Below are 16,499 nucleotides of genomic sequence, written 5' to 3' on the forward strand. Positions count from 1 at the left end.
GCGTATTAAATTAGGAAAAGACAAATTACGATTAATTATTAATTCAGTGGCATTGTGATGTAGGTCAATTGAAATTCTAAGTAGTGATTTATAAATGTACTTTTTAAAAAAATATTAGGGTGGTGGTTACTTCCACCTTGTACTTCTTCATTTAGAAACAACTAGGTGTTTTGCCCGCAGTTGCGGGCTTAATAGTTTTACAAATTACTAAATAAATATATTATCAATTCGAGAATCATTATAATAAATTATTTTCATGCCTTTGCTATATTTAATAATTAATTAAATATTAATCTTATATACAATAAAGTTTATTTTAATAAAAAAATATTTATTATGTAAATTTTTGAAAATATTCATACATTCATAAAACTATATACATGGATTTATATTTATTTAAAAATATTTTTTTGTAAAATATTATTGGATCACATAATATATAATTTTGTAGATAATGATGAGAATCAAATTAATGAAATTCATTTAAAATTTGTGAGTAATTCTATATTAACAAATCTAATATAATTATGTATTAAGGAGAATGAAGATTTTAAACGCTATAAACTTTTAACGTGAGAGAAAGAAAATTGCTTTGAATATAGTAGTATAAAACTAAATGTTCTATTTTCAATTATATAAAATTGGATAAAAAAATTGATTAATCTTTAGTTATGTGTTTTCTGTTTATTTTAGTTTTAAATTTATTATTAAAAAATAATTTCAGATAACAACACAATATATATGTGTATATATCATATTTTATTTTTTTAAAATATATATTAGGTTTCAGATAATTCTTATTATTATTATTATTATTATTATTATTATTATTATTATTATATTATTATTATTATTATTATATTATTATTATTATTATATACTATTAATTATTATTATTATTACTATTATTATTATTATTATATTATTAATCATTTAAATTCGTTTTTATTTTGGAGTTAATTTATATAATTTTTTTGATTAATCTTTAGTTATGTGTTTTCTGTTTATTTTAGTTTTTAAATTTATTATTAAAAAATAATTTCAGATAACAACACAATATATATGTGTATATATCATATTTTATTTTTAAAATATATATTAGGTTTCAGATTAATATATATTTGAAATCAAATTAATGAAATTCATTTAAAATTTGTGAGTAATTCTATATTAACAAATCTAATCTAATTATGTATTAAGGATAATGAAGATTTTAAAACGCTATAAACTTTTAACGTGAGAGAAAGAAAATTGCTTTGAATATAGTATTATAAACTAAATGTTCTCTTTTCAATTATATAAAATTGATAAATTTTTTTTGATTAATCTTTTAGTTATGTGTTTTCTGTTTATTTTAGTTTTAAATTTATTATTAAAAAATAATTTCAGATAACAACACAATATATATGTGTATAATCATATTTTATTTTTTAAAATATATATTAGGTTTCAGATAATTCTTATTATTATTATTATTATTATTATTATTACTATTATTATTATTATTATTATTATTAATCATTTAAATTCGTTTTTATTTTGGAGTTAATTTATATAATTTTTTTTGATTAATCTTTAGTTATGTGTTTTCTGTTTATTTTAGTTTTAAATTTATTATTAAAAAATAATTTCAGATAACAACACAATATATATGTGTGTATATCATATTTTATTTTTTAAAATATATATTAGGTTTCAGATAATTCTTATTATTATTATTATTACTATTATTATTATTATTATTATTAATCATTTAAATTCGTTTTTATTTTGGAGTTAATTTATATATTTTATTCATTAAGGGTATAAACGATATTAACCACTCTAACTTTTAACGTGAGAGCTCGAATCCAAAATTTTACTTCGCAAATAATAGTATAGATAAGTCCTTCAGTTCTCTAACTTTGTTTTGCTGGTAAGTCTCTTCTCTCTTAACTCAGCTTTTTTAGAGTAAACAGAGGTTGTAATTTCCTTTAGGGTCAATGTTTCCTTACTGTTTCCATACTTCAACGTGTGTACCAGAGAATCATACTGAGGTGGTAAACTTGATAGCACTTGAATAGCTTGATCTTCATTAGACACCATGATGTTAAGACATGCCAAATCATCAACCAACTTTAGAAATGCATCTAAGTTCTCTTCTATCGTCATCTGCTCAGATATCTTGAAGCTGGCGAAGCTTTGCTTATGATAGATTCTATTTGGCAACGTCTTTTAGTTTGATAATCAGCTTCCAATACTTTCCCGACTCCCACTACAGTATGTTCTTTCAATCACTTTCCTCAGTACAATGTTAGTGAGACTCCAGCATATCAGATTCCTTGCTCTAGTATCCTTTTCTTTAGCTTTAGGATGAGGATCCTCTTTGGCTTGGAACTTAGAATCGCCATCATCTTTATCAGATGATCCTTCACCTGATTCACCTTGCAAAACCTTCTCGAGTCCCTGTAATTCAAGTTGCATAAGCATCTTGAACTTCCACATCCCAAAGTCGTCATTTCCATCGACTTTCTCCATCTCACATCTCGTAACAGACTCTATCAAGATCCGAGCTCAAACAACACACACAGATCCACAAACACCTAGAATCGTTTAACGCCTTAGATCATGATAGTTCGCAATCACTCCCTGCACAATAACCTTGTGCTCTGATATCACTTGTTAATGTTTTAAACTTGATTTAGCTTGGCAAGATCATACGATACTGATCGATGTTTGTTCTTGTTTGTTTGCAGATTAAATCAAAAGATAAACGCAATCAACACACACGGTTTGTTTACCCAGACTACTACTGTCTGGGGAGAGATCAAAACTCTCAAGCAATCACTAGCCACTTAGAATCACATACAAAATCTTGGTATCTCTACCACAATCTAACGAGGATCACACCAAGATGATAGTATAGAGACTACCTCTGAAATACACTCCAGGTAATCAGATTCCTTGATGAGATGAAGTGCGATCAGCTTCTCCACCTCCTCCGTCGTGATCACCTCAAAGATAAGACTCTTTCTCTCTGTGATTCTCCTTTGGCTCTGCTCGTCGTAACAAACTCGTAACAACCTCTATTTTCATGAGGAAGATGAAGATATAATAAATATCTTCATTTAATCAATACAACGTCGTTTCACTAAACAGGCCTTGGCGTTCGTTTCACAGATAAACCTGAAACCCTGTTCCTGCTTTAGTAAAGACGCCTTCCACTATCTAGGCTTTGACGAACCAGCCCAACTCCAGCCCAGACCTCATGAGACACGACAAACACTCACAGAAAAGTATCTTTTTTTTTCAGGTCTTTATAAAACATCCCTACTATGAAAATTCATGTAAACACATGGTTCTTAGTAAAACCATATTTCTTTTGATGTTATTATGATTCTCTGTTTTCTATCTTTAAAGCACCGACAACATTCGTCTCTTAAAATGACATAATCTAAACAATTAAGCAACCCCAGATGACTGTCAAGAAGCATAATTCACCAATAACATTTTTTCAAATAACAACAACAACTAAGGACAATAATTTGATCAAAAGACAGCAAGAATTAACGACAACTGAATGATCAAAAGACACCAAAATTCTAAAAATTGCTTTAATACTCTTAGACACCAATAATCTCACATGTCTTTCTTCATATGAAACAAGTCTTTTTCCATGCTCTTTTTCTACCATTGCTTGTTGGCCAAGAAATCAAATTCAGCTCTATCAACTCATTCACTCTACAAATCAATAGAAAGTGGAAACATCAAACATAAAAACCAGAACTAGCACATGACACACGAAATTTAAAACAGAAAATTCAAAATCAAGATATATATATAGGTATTTTAACTTACCTGAACAACGAATAAGTGAAGAAGAAGGAAGATCTAAAGGAACTTGGATGAACCCTAATTTTTCGATTTAGGGATTTTTGGTTTGAAAAGAAGAACATATGAAACACGTGACGTTTTTTTAAATCCCTAAAACGCAGCGGTTAAACTTAACGACAAAAACTCAGCTTTTGACGTCACTGTAGACGGAAGGGCTAATACATTAAAGAAAACAGACTTGGGGGGTTTTACGTTACAAACTTACTTGAGGGGTTTATGTCCGAATGAAACTTACTTGAGGGGTTTTAGCGTTAAAAATCCTAAACTTAAAATGTTATCGTTAGTGCTTTGGGCTTGCACTCCGACCAATACTTGCCAAGCTATAATTGATTTGGTTGGATCAATTCAAATTGGCTGTTTGAGATGTTCAACGGACCTCAAAACACACATAGCGCGGCAAATATATTTAAAGAATAGATATAGTGATATCAAGATCTACAAGTTGAAGTATAACTAAATCTTTTGTTGTTAAATAATCAAGTATCAGACCTTTCGCACAAGCTAAATTAGAAAGATGGTTGACTTTTGATGATATAGAAAGCATCACAAATTACCACTACTAGCATTAAAAAGGGAACAAAACGTACATTGCAGTGTAATATACTTGGACAAAATTCATTTGACCTGGTCGCTAAGACTTATGATAAACAGCGTGGAAATTCATTTGAAAGTTTCATTATATATTAGAATAATAATTTAATGAAAGTGATGTATGTAGCTAAGAAAACTCGATCGTGATCTCCTAAGTCCTAACATATCTACGCGTTAAACAGTATGAAATGGTAATACTTGGACAATATAAATCGACAAATGATACGACCATAACAAAAACTTTCGCCGTGTCTACAAAAATGGAGCTATTTACGAAAAGTTCCGCCGTTAGACTACGGAGCTGTCACGAAAAATACCTCTACGCCGTTGACGACGAGAAAACCGTCCGTCAAAGCTCCGACGGATCCTCAAGGCAGTCAGTATGGACGGTGGAGATGGTGCCACGTAAGCCCAATGTCATCCGTCTCAAAAGCTGTTACGGCAAGTACTTAACGGCGACCGACTCGTCGTTTCTTCTTGGCGTGGCCGGCCAAAGAGTCATCCAAACGCCGCCGTTTCGCCAGGCTGAGCACGAGAGCGACTGGGAGCCGATCAGAGACGACTTGCCGGTGAAACTCATGTCGTGGAACGGGAAATATTTGCGCGGGAACGGTGGATCGCCGCCGTGGAAAAACTCCGTCACGCACGACCGTGAGCCGAACATGGGAGCGACGAAGAAATGGATCTTGTGGTCTGTGGAAGACGTTGAGAGTCCCGAGAAGGTTTCGTTCGCGGATAGGTTCTCGTCGCCGGCTTCGAGTTTTAACTCTTCGGTCTCCGATGACTCAAACCACGAGTCAACGGGAAAAAAATCATTTAATTATGGATCGTCCAACTCCATCGGTTCGGATCCTGGGTCGGTTTCTTCTCCGAAGCTTATGTTTACTCCGACAATGTCGGGGACATTATCTCAAAAACCGACCGAGGTTAGTTAAGTTTCTAGTCAGACAGTAACATAAATATTTTCTACCGTAAATATATGATTTTTTTAGAAAAGTTTTTGAAATAATATTTATACATATTTTGTAATCCTTATTTTAGTAAAATGTAATTCTCTGAAAAAAATAGGATTATTAAACAGAGACTTAAAATTTGCTTAGTCAAATGTAATAGAAAGGGTATATTAATTCTCTGTAAAATCTAAAAAACCAAAAATCTATAACCCAAAAATATTCAAACAATGTCTAAGAGACACAGATTTTGTAACAGAGGAAAGATTTGAAGAAAAATGTATCAGCGATGGAGATCTTTCGCGATGCGAAGTCCGTGAGATTACGAAGCACCGCACATGAGAAGTATCTAGTAGCAGATAATGATGAAGAGAGTGTGATAATGGGACGAAACGGGTCATCAAAAGAGGCCCGGTGGAGAGTTGAAATGGTACCCGGATCCGAAAAGACCATCCGGTTAAAGAGCTGCCACGGTGGATATTTGACGGCGTCGAACGAGCGGTTGATGCTGGGAGCGACGGGGCATAAGGTGGTTCAGTCGAGGAGGATTCGTGCCGGTGAACCGGCGGGAGAGTGGGAACCGGTTAAAGAAGGGTCAAAGGTGAAAATGAGGAGTAGAAACGGCGGGAATTATTTGAGAGCCAATGGAGGAGTGCCACCTTGGAGGAATACGGTTACGCATGATACGCCGAACCGGACTGTTACGCAGAGTTGGGTGGTTTGGGATGTTGATGTGGTCGAGATTATGGAGCGTTCCCATGGACCGGTTAGTTAATGACTCTTCTAAAGTTCTGGACAAGAAGAGTAGTTTTGTAATAATCAACTTGGCTTCAAATCTGCTTACCCTGCCCATAACAGTAACCACACACCGTGTGATTGAATTACTGAATTAAATTACAAAATGTTCTGGTTTAGTTAAATTCTTATGTTTGCTAAAAGTTATATAACTGGATAATTTTGCCTAAAATATTTGTATAACTGGATATTTTGTTTCATCAATTTTAAACTGTTTATGAATTCGCATAGCATATATAACTGGTTATTTTAACTAAGAAATTATTCAATAGATACTTTTGTTTCACTAATATTAATTATATGAATTTGCGTAGGTAGTAGTTTAGCATGATATTTAATTATGTCTCCTTATTTTCATATTACCATAAGAATATATATTATTAAAACTGAAATACATTTTAGTATTATTTGGAGACATAAATAAATAAGATAAATGAAAATTGTTTGGAAACATGGATAACATATTAAATATTTATTTTTATTTACATATTTAACCATTGCATTTATAATAAATTAAGTACTTTTTGTATTTTTTATTTATAAATTCTACCACTGCACTTGAGTTCAATTTAAATTAATTAATTACAATGGTTGTTGTTTCTTTGTGGTGAAAATAAAAAACAAAAACTGAAATATATAGTATATATTATATAAAACAATTTTAAATATAGTATTACTTTATTTAGTTTAGTCAAATATAAAAATCTCGAGAGTTCAATTTTTATAAAAAAATAAAATATCATAAAATTAATAATAATCTATAGAAAATTAATACAAAAACTTAAATGTTTAGTATGTTATTTCATTTTAAAATAAATTAACAAAAAGCCATATTACTATATGAATAGTATAATTACATCAAATTATATCAAATTGTAATTTTTTTAAATATAATATGATGTACAAATAAAATTTTATTATCAAATTCTATATTATAAAATAATATATTCTACTATATATGTAATTACAGAAGATAAAAATATACATGAATTTTTTTTATAAAACCAATGGTTTATAAGTTTACTTTAAACACAATTTAAATTTTATTATCAATTTTTTTTTAAATCGTAAAGGCACGCAAATAATCTTGAAAACATTTCACTCGATTTCCTTTGTATTTTCTTGGTTAGTTTCGGACCGATTCCTGATTAGCGAGACCAACACTAAGATCAGATGTAAAGTTCAAAACAAAACCAAAAACTGATATATGGCTCAAAAATATATCAGATTCTGAACCGGATTGGGCACACGACCAGTTTGCCCAGTCCATGATAATTGATAACGACCATATACTTAAATAACAAGAGTAACGTATCACAGACACGATCAAGCGTAAAAAGTTGGTGTTACTTGTGATCTCTCTTTGTCATTGGGGCATGGCTTAAGAGTTACGCCTTAAAGAGAGTCCCACACTCGTCAATCTCATCTCTTGTTGTTACCTACGGGCAATAAATATACATTATTTTGGATAATTTCCTGATTTCATATATATACATTTTTGGGTAATTTGTTGACCCATATTCTGATAATAACACATTACTGATATCAATACAGACGAATAGTTAGACCAAAGAAAATACAGACAAATAGGTTACAAGTCCTGCTGATTTATATATAGTATCTTGAATTTAGATCCACATAGTGGGCTACCTTACGAATTTACACAAACTGACCAGGTTACCGAGTTATATAAGGAAAAATGATTCACCATAGAAACAAAATAGATTCATTTTCACCATAGAATAACTTAATTTTAGTCTTTTCTCTCGGTTACAGGTTGTAACCAGGAAGAGGGGAAACATACGTAAAAGGATAACATCAAATTATATATATATAAATATGCTGACGTGGAAACCATAGCTATGGTGAAACACGTCAATTAACACGACTTTTCCATGCCTGGTGGCTAAAATCGTTTCATCACATGGCTATTGATTCTTCAATTAATTCAAAAATAAACGATAGAAAAAAGGCTCACGTGAAGAAGGTTCACGTCACTGCGTGCCGCTTTGGAATTAGTCTCCACTTATAAATACACACCACCAAACACTACATGTAATTCACAATTAGTATAACATAGCTAGTATCAGCAAATGGAGTTTTTCCACAACGCTAAAGCTGTTAGGATGCGTAACGTCCACGAGAAGTATCTGATGGCGGATGAGGACGAAGAGACGGTGACTCAAGACAAGACTGGTTCCGACAAGAGAGCTCGATGGACCGTCGAGCCGGTTCGTGGTTCCTTTGAAGTGATCCGTTTGAGGAGTTGTTACGGTAACTATCTCACCGCCTCGAACGAGCGGTTCTTGCTCGGTGCAACGGGGCGTAAAGTGGTATTGTCGAAACCTAATCGGCTTGGCTCGTCCGTAGAGTGGGAACCTGTGAGAGAAGGATCGAAAGTGAAGCTCAGGACTAGATACGGCAACTTTCTTCGAGCCAATGGTGGACTTCCTCCTTGGCGTAACTCTGTCACGCATGACTCACCTCACAGGTCGGACTCGTTCTTGTGGGATGTTGATCTCATTGAAATCTTGGTCGGGACGGCACCTCCGTCTCTAGCTCCGACGACAACTCTTGCGCCACATAGGAAGCAGTCAAGTCCTCCTATGTCCCGAACCTCTTCAGAAAAATACGTGGAAGAGGTTGGTATTCAGATCAGAACATTGGAAATTTTAAACAATTTAGTAAATACATTATAGTTTTATTAAAAATAATTTAGACTTGTGATTATAAATAGTAATTCAAAAAAAATTGGGGGTCTATGATAAATGTTTCACTAGGCTATTCTCAACATCGGATTAGGAATAGGGAAGCTGAATATTTCAGATATAACTTTGGTGTCCAATTATTTCTTTACCTAACCCAGACTAGGAAATGTTTTTTTTCTTTGATCAAAACCAGACTAGGAAATGTTACTTTCAAGATTGTCGTCTTAACATATTTTTTGATTTTGTGTTGACTAGTTGACTGAGTCGCTGCCAAAATCTGAAGGGAGGATCATCTATTACCATATCGCAGACGAAGAAGGACACGTGGAGGATGAGTCAGCCGTTGGATACGCTTTGACTTTCAAAGGAAATAGCGTGGAACAGTTGACGCAGGCGCTCATGGAAGAGACTAGCATGGATGACGTTGTTGTGTGTACACGCAATCCTTTAAACGGCAAGTTGTTTCCTCTCCGCTTGCAGCTTCCGCCAAACAGTGGGACAATGCACGTCGTTCTAGTTCCCTCGACTACTTAAACGTCATGCTATTTACAAAATTGGTTGATTATAGAATACTAGGTAATATTTTGTGGGTTTGCTTTAATCTTTTATCTGGTGTACATAAGTTTATTCTTTAAGTTTAAGTTTAGCCATTTTATATGTACTATGTGGTCCTGTGGAACATTCACCATCAAGAAATGATGTTTTAGTTAAGAGATTTATTTAATAATATGTTAAAGTTGCCAAGCATTTTGCAAGTCTCACTACTAAAGTGTTCTTGCTGAAAAACTTGTTTACCTAATCATTACCCAAGCAAAAAGAACAATCCCCCCCCCCCCCCCCAGAACAATCCCCACTTCCCATTAAAAGGTAGATTTTACAAGATCCATATTCATTAATACCAAATCTTTACGCGCGAACGTTTCTCTTATATAGAAGACAATTAATAAACCAAATACAGTATTGCAGTGAGGGGGTTGTAGGCAAATGGTTTGGTTGATTGCAATAATAGAAAAGTAAGCGTTGTAGAATCTGCATAGTGTCACCGGTTTTATAGATACCGAAATAAATATAGGAGCGGGGTTCTCAGTACAATTTTTTTCATGTATTCATGTGAGGCTGTATTTCCATCATGTTCGTAGTTTGTAGAGTAAGGAATCCGAAACCATACACTTCTTCATTGCTTCTTTCGGCAGAATTCGTATAGCATGATGTATCATTTAAAAGGTTTAAAAGCTTTCTTTGGTTGATTGCTAGAAGTTCCATGATGAAGTCCAATTGAAAAACTCAAAAGTTTAGTTATAAAAGAGAGGAAAAAGACCAAATCTGGCCTAGGACTTGTCATGAATTTAGAGGAAAGCATTAATGTCATAATCTGAACAGTCCCAAAAAAAAAAAAAAAAAATATATATATATATATATATATATTCAGGTCATATCATCATAGTGTATCTATTACATTTATGGCTTACACTGCGATTTACTTGTTAGAGTTCTATTGTAGAATACCATCTATAGCATCATGACAAAGCCATAAAATTAAACTAGACTATAAAATATCTAATACGATCCAGTTCTTATAACAACGGGTATAATTTATTACATAATCTAGTTCTTATACCTTATACATAGATACATTGTCATAGTAATCATTAAAACAACATCGATCATCTTCTTGTTGCTTTAAATCATTTCAGCTGTTTTTTGGAACTCATCTCAACATCAGAGAAACTCTTGTCCTCCTCGAAACCTCCCATCTGTAAACCGGTCTTGTACTGGTATCCTCGAGCACAGTACCAAAAATAAACCAGATTAAACACACCCAAAACCGCTATCAGATAATAGAAGTAATCCAACTTTCCCGCATTGAGATTCTTGTTGAGCCAATCAGGACGGTCATGACCACCAGAGAATCTATGAACAGTCGTCACTATCAAACTACTAAGGTAGTTCGAACCGGCGAAGGATAAAGAGAAGAGAGCGTTAGCGATGCTTCTCATATGTTCAGGAAACTGACTGTTGAAGAACTCAATCTGTCCAATGATGTTGAATGCTTCACATAGTCCCATCAGAATGAGCTGCGGGGAGAGCCAAAACACTGACATGGGAGTCATCCCGGTCGGATCTCCGTAGTTAATGGAGCGCAGGCGTCTCATGCGCTCCACTAACCCGGCAACGATCATGGAAAAGATAGCGAAAACGATCCCTGTCCCTATACGTTGGAGGAGTGTGATTCCGGATTTATGGCCGGTGATCCGGCGGAAGAATGGAACCAAAACGCGGTCATATAAGGGAAGAAAGACGCCGATGGTGAGGAGAGAGATGACGGAGAGAGAACCGGCCGGTATCTGGAAGTTGGGGCCTATATGTCGGTCCATTTTCAAAGCTTGAGAGACCGTGAACGTTCCTTGCTGTGTCATAGCCGCGAGTGATATTATTCCAGCCGACCAAACAGGAATGATTCGTATCAAACACTTCACTTCTTCCACTTCTTGAATGCTGCATAGTCGCCACTTGTTCGCGGGAACTCCCTCAGATGTTAAATCGCCTTCTATTATCACCGCCGCTTTGTCTAGAAACCTAATTTTACGCAAGTCCAATTAAAATATATACTACCGCAGCTCCACAATTATCAAAATTTTATAAAAATTATATACAAAAATTGTTTTAATTTTTTTTGTATATTTATATTTTATTATTGAATAATAGAAAATTGTAAAATTTAGGAAACCTAATTGAATTTATTGAACAAATGTTTATTTAATTTTATTGAAAACTGGTAGTTACTAGGAAAGTACATTTATCATAGAGAATTAGATATGTTTTTAATATTTGTGTAGTTCTCAAATTTTTATATAGACAGGAAAATATTTGAGCAAAATTGTAAAATATGATACTAAAATTTGACCTGCAATTGATGAACATCTTTATAAACGAGTTTATCATTTATTTGTTTGTATTTGTTTTGTAAATTTAGTTATCTAGTGCATATACTCAATTAAACACTATGCAATTATACGTAAAAATCTAAAGGAATATATAAAGTACCTGTATTGGTTACTATGGTGTAATTTGGATAACACGGTATCTTTAACAGGCGGGTCATAGTAGGTCACAGTGCCGTCATCGTCCGCCGGGAGCTTCATCTTTCGCTTCTTACGAGCTGCCACTAAAACTTGAGCGATACCAGAGAATATACTTCCTTCTGGTTTAACATAGACGTAAAGCTTCATTCCGGCGAAAAACATAACCACGGCACAAGCCATGAGTCCAGTGGGTACACTAAAGCCGATGATCCAGCTGACTTGGTCTTGGATATACACAACAATTGTCTGTGCAATAAGCAGAACCACAGTGAAAGTCATGTAATACCAGTTGAAGAAACTAGCGACTCCTTTAATCCCTTCCTCTGTTCGTTGGTCGAATTGGTCAACACCAAAAGGGATGCTACATGGTCGTATTCCTCCACTCCCTATGGAGAGGAAACCTAGACCTAATAGCAAAATCCCGAACTGGAGTTTGTTCGGACCGCCGCAACTAACGGGATCTTTGCTGTTGCATGTTTCTGGGTGGAGTTGAGGAAGCGATGCCGTGAGTGTCAATGTCACTAGTCCCTGCAGATTTTAGCTGATTTATTAAAATATTATCTATCATTCGTTTTCAAACCGATTCTGCAATAGTTATGATGATATTTAACCTTGAAATTCAGTTGGATATAGTTGTTAGTTACTACTGGAAAAGCAAACAATGAAGTGGACTAGTGGAGTAATTTAGTTATCAGTATTCTTAATTATCTTGGATTGCATGTGACTAAAAGGTGATATTACTTTAGTTAGGTACTTGGAATGTCAAATATTACTGTGGGATAGAATGAAGTTATGACAGCAACTTCATTAAAAAAAAAAGTTATGACAGCAACTACAGACAATAATTAATTAAGTTTACATTTTGTTTTGACTGAAACATTGTTCTTAATTAGGTTTGACGACTATGATTAAAATGTGTTACTACCCTTGATTAGGTACCAGTTGGTATAAACTATAAACTGATCATGACGTAGTACCTAATACTAATTTTGTTGTTGTAACCCTAATATAGTAAAATTAGTAGTTTATTGTAACAGTTTAAGTCGATCTCCTAAACGTTATTTGAAAATTAATTTTTAAATAACTTTTATATGAAAACCCCGTATTTAGTATTCCAAAAATATAATATTTTCTCCGTTCCTAAAAGATGGTTGTTCTGGAAAAAAATATTTTTAAAAGATGGTTGTTTTATATTGTTTATGAAAAAATTGCAAACTTTAAAAAAAATAATTGGTTTTATTGGATTAATATTGACCAAAAATTGTTGAAAATTGAAAATTACCGAAAACAACAAGTTTATTATAGTGATTTAATGAGTTTTTTTAATATATGTGAAAACACTAAAAAATCTATCTTTTTAAAACATATGGAGTATGGTTTTGTAATAAAAAGTGGCATGACACTCTTTTATTATGACATGCATATTCTTAATTATAAAACTTCTTTTTGATTAAATTCCTAAATAACATAATAATAATTGGGTATATAACATATATGTAAGTGATCAATATTATTTTTAAAATTTAAAATAATATAATTACAATATGGTTTAATATTGTTATTCTTATAAATGTATTTTTATCAAATTAATTAGTTAAATGTAAATGTATCATAATAAATTCAAAATTAAGATAAATTTAATTAAAATTTAAAATTCTAATAATATCAAAGATATTTCTATATCCATAATCAGCATAAATATAAAATTAATCAATTTTAATTGTTGCATTTATTTAAATTTAATCGTGATACAACACATTGAAAATATGTTTTTTGGAAATATCATAAGTCAAACAAAAACAAATATTTTATTTTGTAATTTATGAATCAATTTTTAAATATTAATAAATTTAAAAACTATTTTTAATATTTTTTTTTTTGATAAACAATTAAAATTATTTTTAAAAGTTGCATTTCTGTGCAGTAAACCACCTAGTTACTAATGTTCAAATAAAAATGAAAAATGCAAAAATGTAATAGTGTAAACACGGGAATTTAGAGGGATGCAACAAATATAATACCCCACTTTCATTAAAATAATGCTATAATAATGAATGAAAGAGACATTAGAAAAGAAACTGTCTCCACATACGTTACGTTACGTTGCATATATAATCTGGAACTTCAATTATTGGACACACTTGTTATCAAATTGTTATCAATAATCTTTATAGACCACTTGTGTATTTTCTTTATTTTCTACGCACTTCTCATTAAGATAAGATATAATCCGTTTGATTACGGAACCTCTTTATTGTTTTGATTATTGAAGATTTTTTGGTAAAAAAGATGGTTTTACCCATTTGTCGAAAATCCAAATATTGTAAGTAGTCAATTCGCGGTGAGAATTGAATTTATGTGACGGTAATTACAACCGCGACCCTTTTAAATTCGACGTTGGTTGATTACATAAGCTCTTTTATGGTAAATGAACCAAGTTATGAAAGCTGTTTTTTGTGAGATGAAAATAGTTCTCTAATAGATCGACCTTATCGTCCTAGAAAGGGTGGTCCCTCTATAATTTCATGCGTTTTCATACAATACAAATGCAATAAATAGGAAAGAAAATATAAACTTAAAGTTTTAGTATTATAGTTTTTGTTGAATATATGAATAAAGTTTGTTCTAACGTAATTACCTTGTCATGTCCACTTGCATGATGAAATTATGTGGCACGTACAATGTATCATCTCCACACAATATATAGAGCAATAATTATAACTTTCTACCAGGACGTTAGTATGTTATGAATCTTTTTTTTTTGTCCCACTGTGTATGTTATGAATCAGTATTAGTGTATTACTATTAAGTGTGCATATGTGACACATTAAGATTAGCATATCAATAAAAGTAAAGAGAAGAGTACTAATACGTACGAGGAGGGTGGCGAATGAGGCGAACGCGATGGTCTTGAAACGGCCGACGTAAGCGTCCGAGATAAACGCGCCCACTAGAGGAGTGAGATTGCTGAAACCAGACCAAATGTTGATGACATTTGCAGCGTCGACTTGTTCTAAGTGGAACACTCTGGTTAGATACACCATGAAGTTTGACAACAACCCAATCGTTCCAAGTCTCTCCAACGTCTCATTTCCTGTTTTTCAAATTTCAAAGCTTCCGATAGTTTTATTTCGGGTTTAAACAAAAGCAGTTATTGTAAAAAAAGGTTTTTTGAGTGAATAAACTTTTACATCCATTCAAAAAATGTCAGCAGATAAATGGACGATTTTTTTTGTCAAATAAATGGACGATTATGTTAACAGTTTTCTTTCCGTTTCAATTATAAATAAGTAGTCAGATAGACGAGTATCAAACATGATGGACCGACGGTTACAAGAATATATCATAATATGATCCTTCGGAAGAAAACATGAAAACAAAATTTATATTATTCTTGATCGGTTGAAAAGATCAAACGCCATTTTCTTTCTCTGTCTATGACTGTTACGTTCAAGGATTTAGGCAAAAAGTGGTATTGAAACATCTGTCAAGGATAATAAGTGTATAACGTAAAAAAAAAGTGTATAATGTATTCACTGGTTTCTAGAAGTTTTATGTTCAAATATGGAAACTAATTACATGTAAGTTGAGGAAGGTTCAAGGATTAGGTTGTACAAGAAATAAATTACGTTCACGAACCAAAGAAAAACACATACCTAAAATGAACGAGACGGCTCTCCATCCTCCAGGCTTTTTCTCAACTTTCTCAGCATCCACGATAGAGTGCGGCGGCGAACTTTTCTGATTGTGAGAATCAACAACATCCATCTCCGCCGGCAGTGGCGATTTGGAGTAATTACTAGAGGGTGTGAAGAAGAAGTGTCTTTCTCTTCGCACTTCGAACTTAGGGTGGAACTGATGTTGCGAGATTGGAATCTTACTTTTATGCAAGTGACATAGATAAATCAAGGTAAACACATGGAATGATTGATAAATGTAGAGAGTGGGCACATCACGCGTGCACTTTCTCTCTGTTAGAAGCTTTTTTGGGTGTAATGGGGAAGTGTATGTACCTATGTATATATAAGGGAATGAGTAGATATTATATGGTGGGTGTGGGTAAATTTGAATGACGTTCGCCACTAGTAGCCTCACATGAGAAATTGGAAGCTAAAAAGAACGTTATTTTTGTGCTATATTTTTTATTTTCTTACATCGTACGTAATAACATTGTCCCACGTATTGCGAACTTTCCGTGTTTCATACATTTGTTACGGTGCAATATAAAGTTACAATTTTGTTTTACTGAAACGTTTTTACGTTACATTTTACGTTCGCCGTCTGGATAGTAATACTTCTTAGTCATTTTATGTATGCTGTTAATCATATATGGTATGATATATATGGGGTATGAACAGTGCCGGTCCGGATTGACACGGCGCCTAAAGCGAACCAAAAAAATACTGTCCCACAATTTTAATATTTTTTCTTTATTCTGAAAATCCAAAAATACACAATTTTATTATCATGATTTTTTTTGGTCAATATACCATAACTAG

At 32.9% G+C, this 16,499-nt stretch overlaps 3 protein-coding genes and 1 long non-coding RNA gene across 4 annotated transcripts; 2 read left to right on the forward strand and 2 right to left on the reverse strand.

Annotated features, from left to right (window-relative positions):
- Positions 1-2,743: 2,743 nt before the first annotated feature.
- Positions 2,744-4,217, reverse strand: LOC130500705 (uncharacterized). The gene is made up of 2 exons (XR_008939268.1): positions 3,838-4,217; positions 2,744-3,720 (listed from the first exon to the last, which is right to left on the reverse strand). It is a non-coding gene; the product is annotated as an uncharacterized LOC130500705 (long non-coding RNA).
- A 432-nt stretch (positions 4,218-4,649) lies between these two features.
- On the forward strand, positions 4,650-6,369 carry LOC108842704 (uncharacterized). Its single transcript, XM_056995663.1, has 2 exons — positions 4,650-5,390; positions 5,674-6,369. The coding sequence occupies exons 1-2, from the start codon at positions 4,653-4,655 to the stop codon at positions 6,187-6,189; spliced, it is 1,254 nt and encodes a 417-aa protein (XP_056851643.1). The 5' UTR covers positions 4,650-4,652; the 3' UTR covers positions 6,190-6,369.
- Positions 6,370-8,176: 1,807 nt separating this feature from the next.
- Positions 8,177-9,664, forward strand: LOC108842706 (uncharacterized). Its single transcript, XM_018615698.2, has 2 exons — positions 8,177-8,851; positions 9,173-9,664. Exons 1-2 carry the CDS (start codon positions 8,303-8,305, stop codon positions 9,449-9,451), a joined length of 828 nt encoding a protein of 275 aa, XP_018471200.2. The 5' UTR covers positions 8,177-8,302; the 3' UTR covers positions 9,452-9,664.
- Positions 9,665-10,444: 780 nt separating this feature from the next.
- On the reverse strand, positions 10,445-16,005 carry LOC108842707 (protein NRT1/ PTR FAMILY 2.13). Its single transcript, XM_018615699.2, has 4 exons — positions 15,657-16,005; positions 14,877-15,094; positions 11,963-12,528; positions 10,445-11,494 (listed from the first exon to the last, which is right to left on the reverse strand). Exons 1-4 carry the CDS (start codon positions 15,766-15,768, stop codon positions 10,603-10,605), a joined length of 1,788 nt encoding a protein of 595 aa, XP_018471201.2. The 5' UTR covers positions 15,769-16,005; the 3' UTR covers positions 10,445-10,602.
- Positions 16,006-16,499: the final 494 nt, after the last annotated feature.

Source organism: Raphanus sativus, chromosome 2, assembly GCF_000801105.2.
Source record: "Raphanus sativus cultivar WK10039 chromosome 2, ASM80110v3, whole genome shotgun sequence".
NCBI classification, from domain to species: domain Eukaryota; kingdom Viridiplantae; phylum Streptophyta; class Magnoliopsida; order Brassicales; family Brassicaceae; genus Raphanus; species Raphanus sativus.

What these genes read in the sequence shown, in the direction of transcription:
- LOC108842704 (XM_056995663.1), top strand. Translation starts at nt 4,653, where the DNA reads ATGGTAATACTTGGACAATATAAATCGACAAATGATACGACCATAACA. An exon ending in TATCTCAAAAACCGACCGAG is followed by an intron (nt 5,391 to 5,673) that starts GTTAGTTAAGTT and finishes ATTTTGTAACAG; the next exon opens with AGGAAAGATTTGAAGAAAAA.
- LOC108842706 (XM_018615698.2), top strand. Translation starts at nt 8,303, where the DNA reads ATGGAGTTTTTCCACAACGCTAAAGCTGTTAGGATGCGTAACGTCCAC. An exon ending in CAGAAAAATACGTGGAAGAG is followed by an intron (nt 8,852 to 9,172) that starts GTTGGTATTCAG and finishes TGTGTTGACTAG; the next exon opens with TTGACTGAGTCGCTGCCAAA.
- LOC108842707 (XM_018615699.2), bottom strand. Translation starts at nt 15,768, where the DNA reads ATGGATGTTGTTGATTCTCACAATCAGAAAAGTTCGCCGCCGCACTCT. An exon ending in CCTCATTCGCCACCCTCCTC is followed by an intron (nt 12,529 to 14,876) that starts GTACGTATTAGT and finishes TAAAATCTGCAG; the next exon opens with GGACTAGTGACATTGACACT. An exon ending in CACCATAGTAACCAATACAG is followed by an intron (nt 11,495 to 11,962) that starts GTACTTTATATA and finishes GCGTAAAATTAG; the next exon opens with GTTTCTAGACAAAGCGGCGG.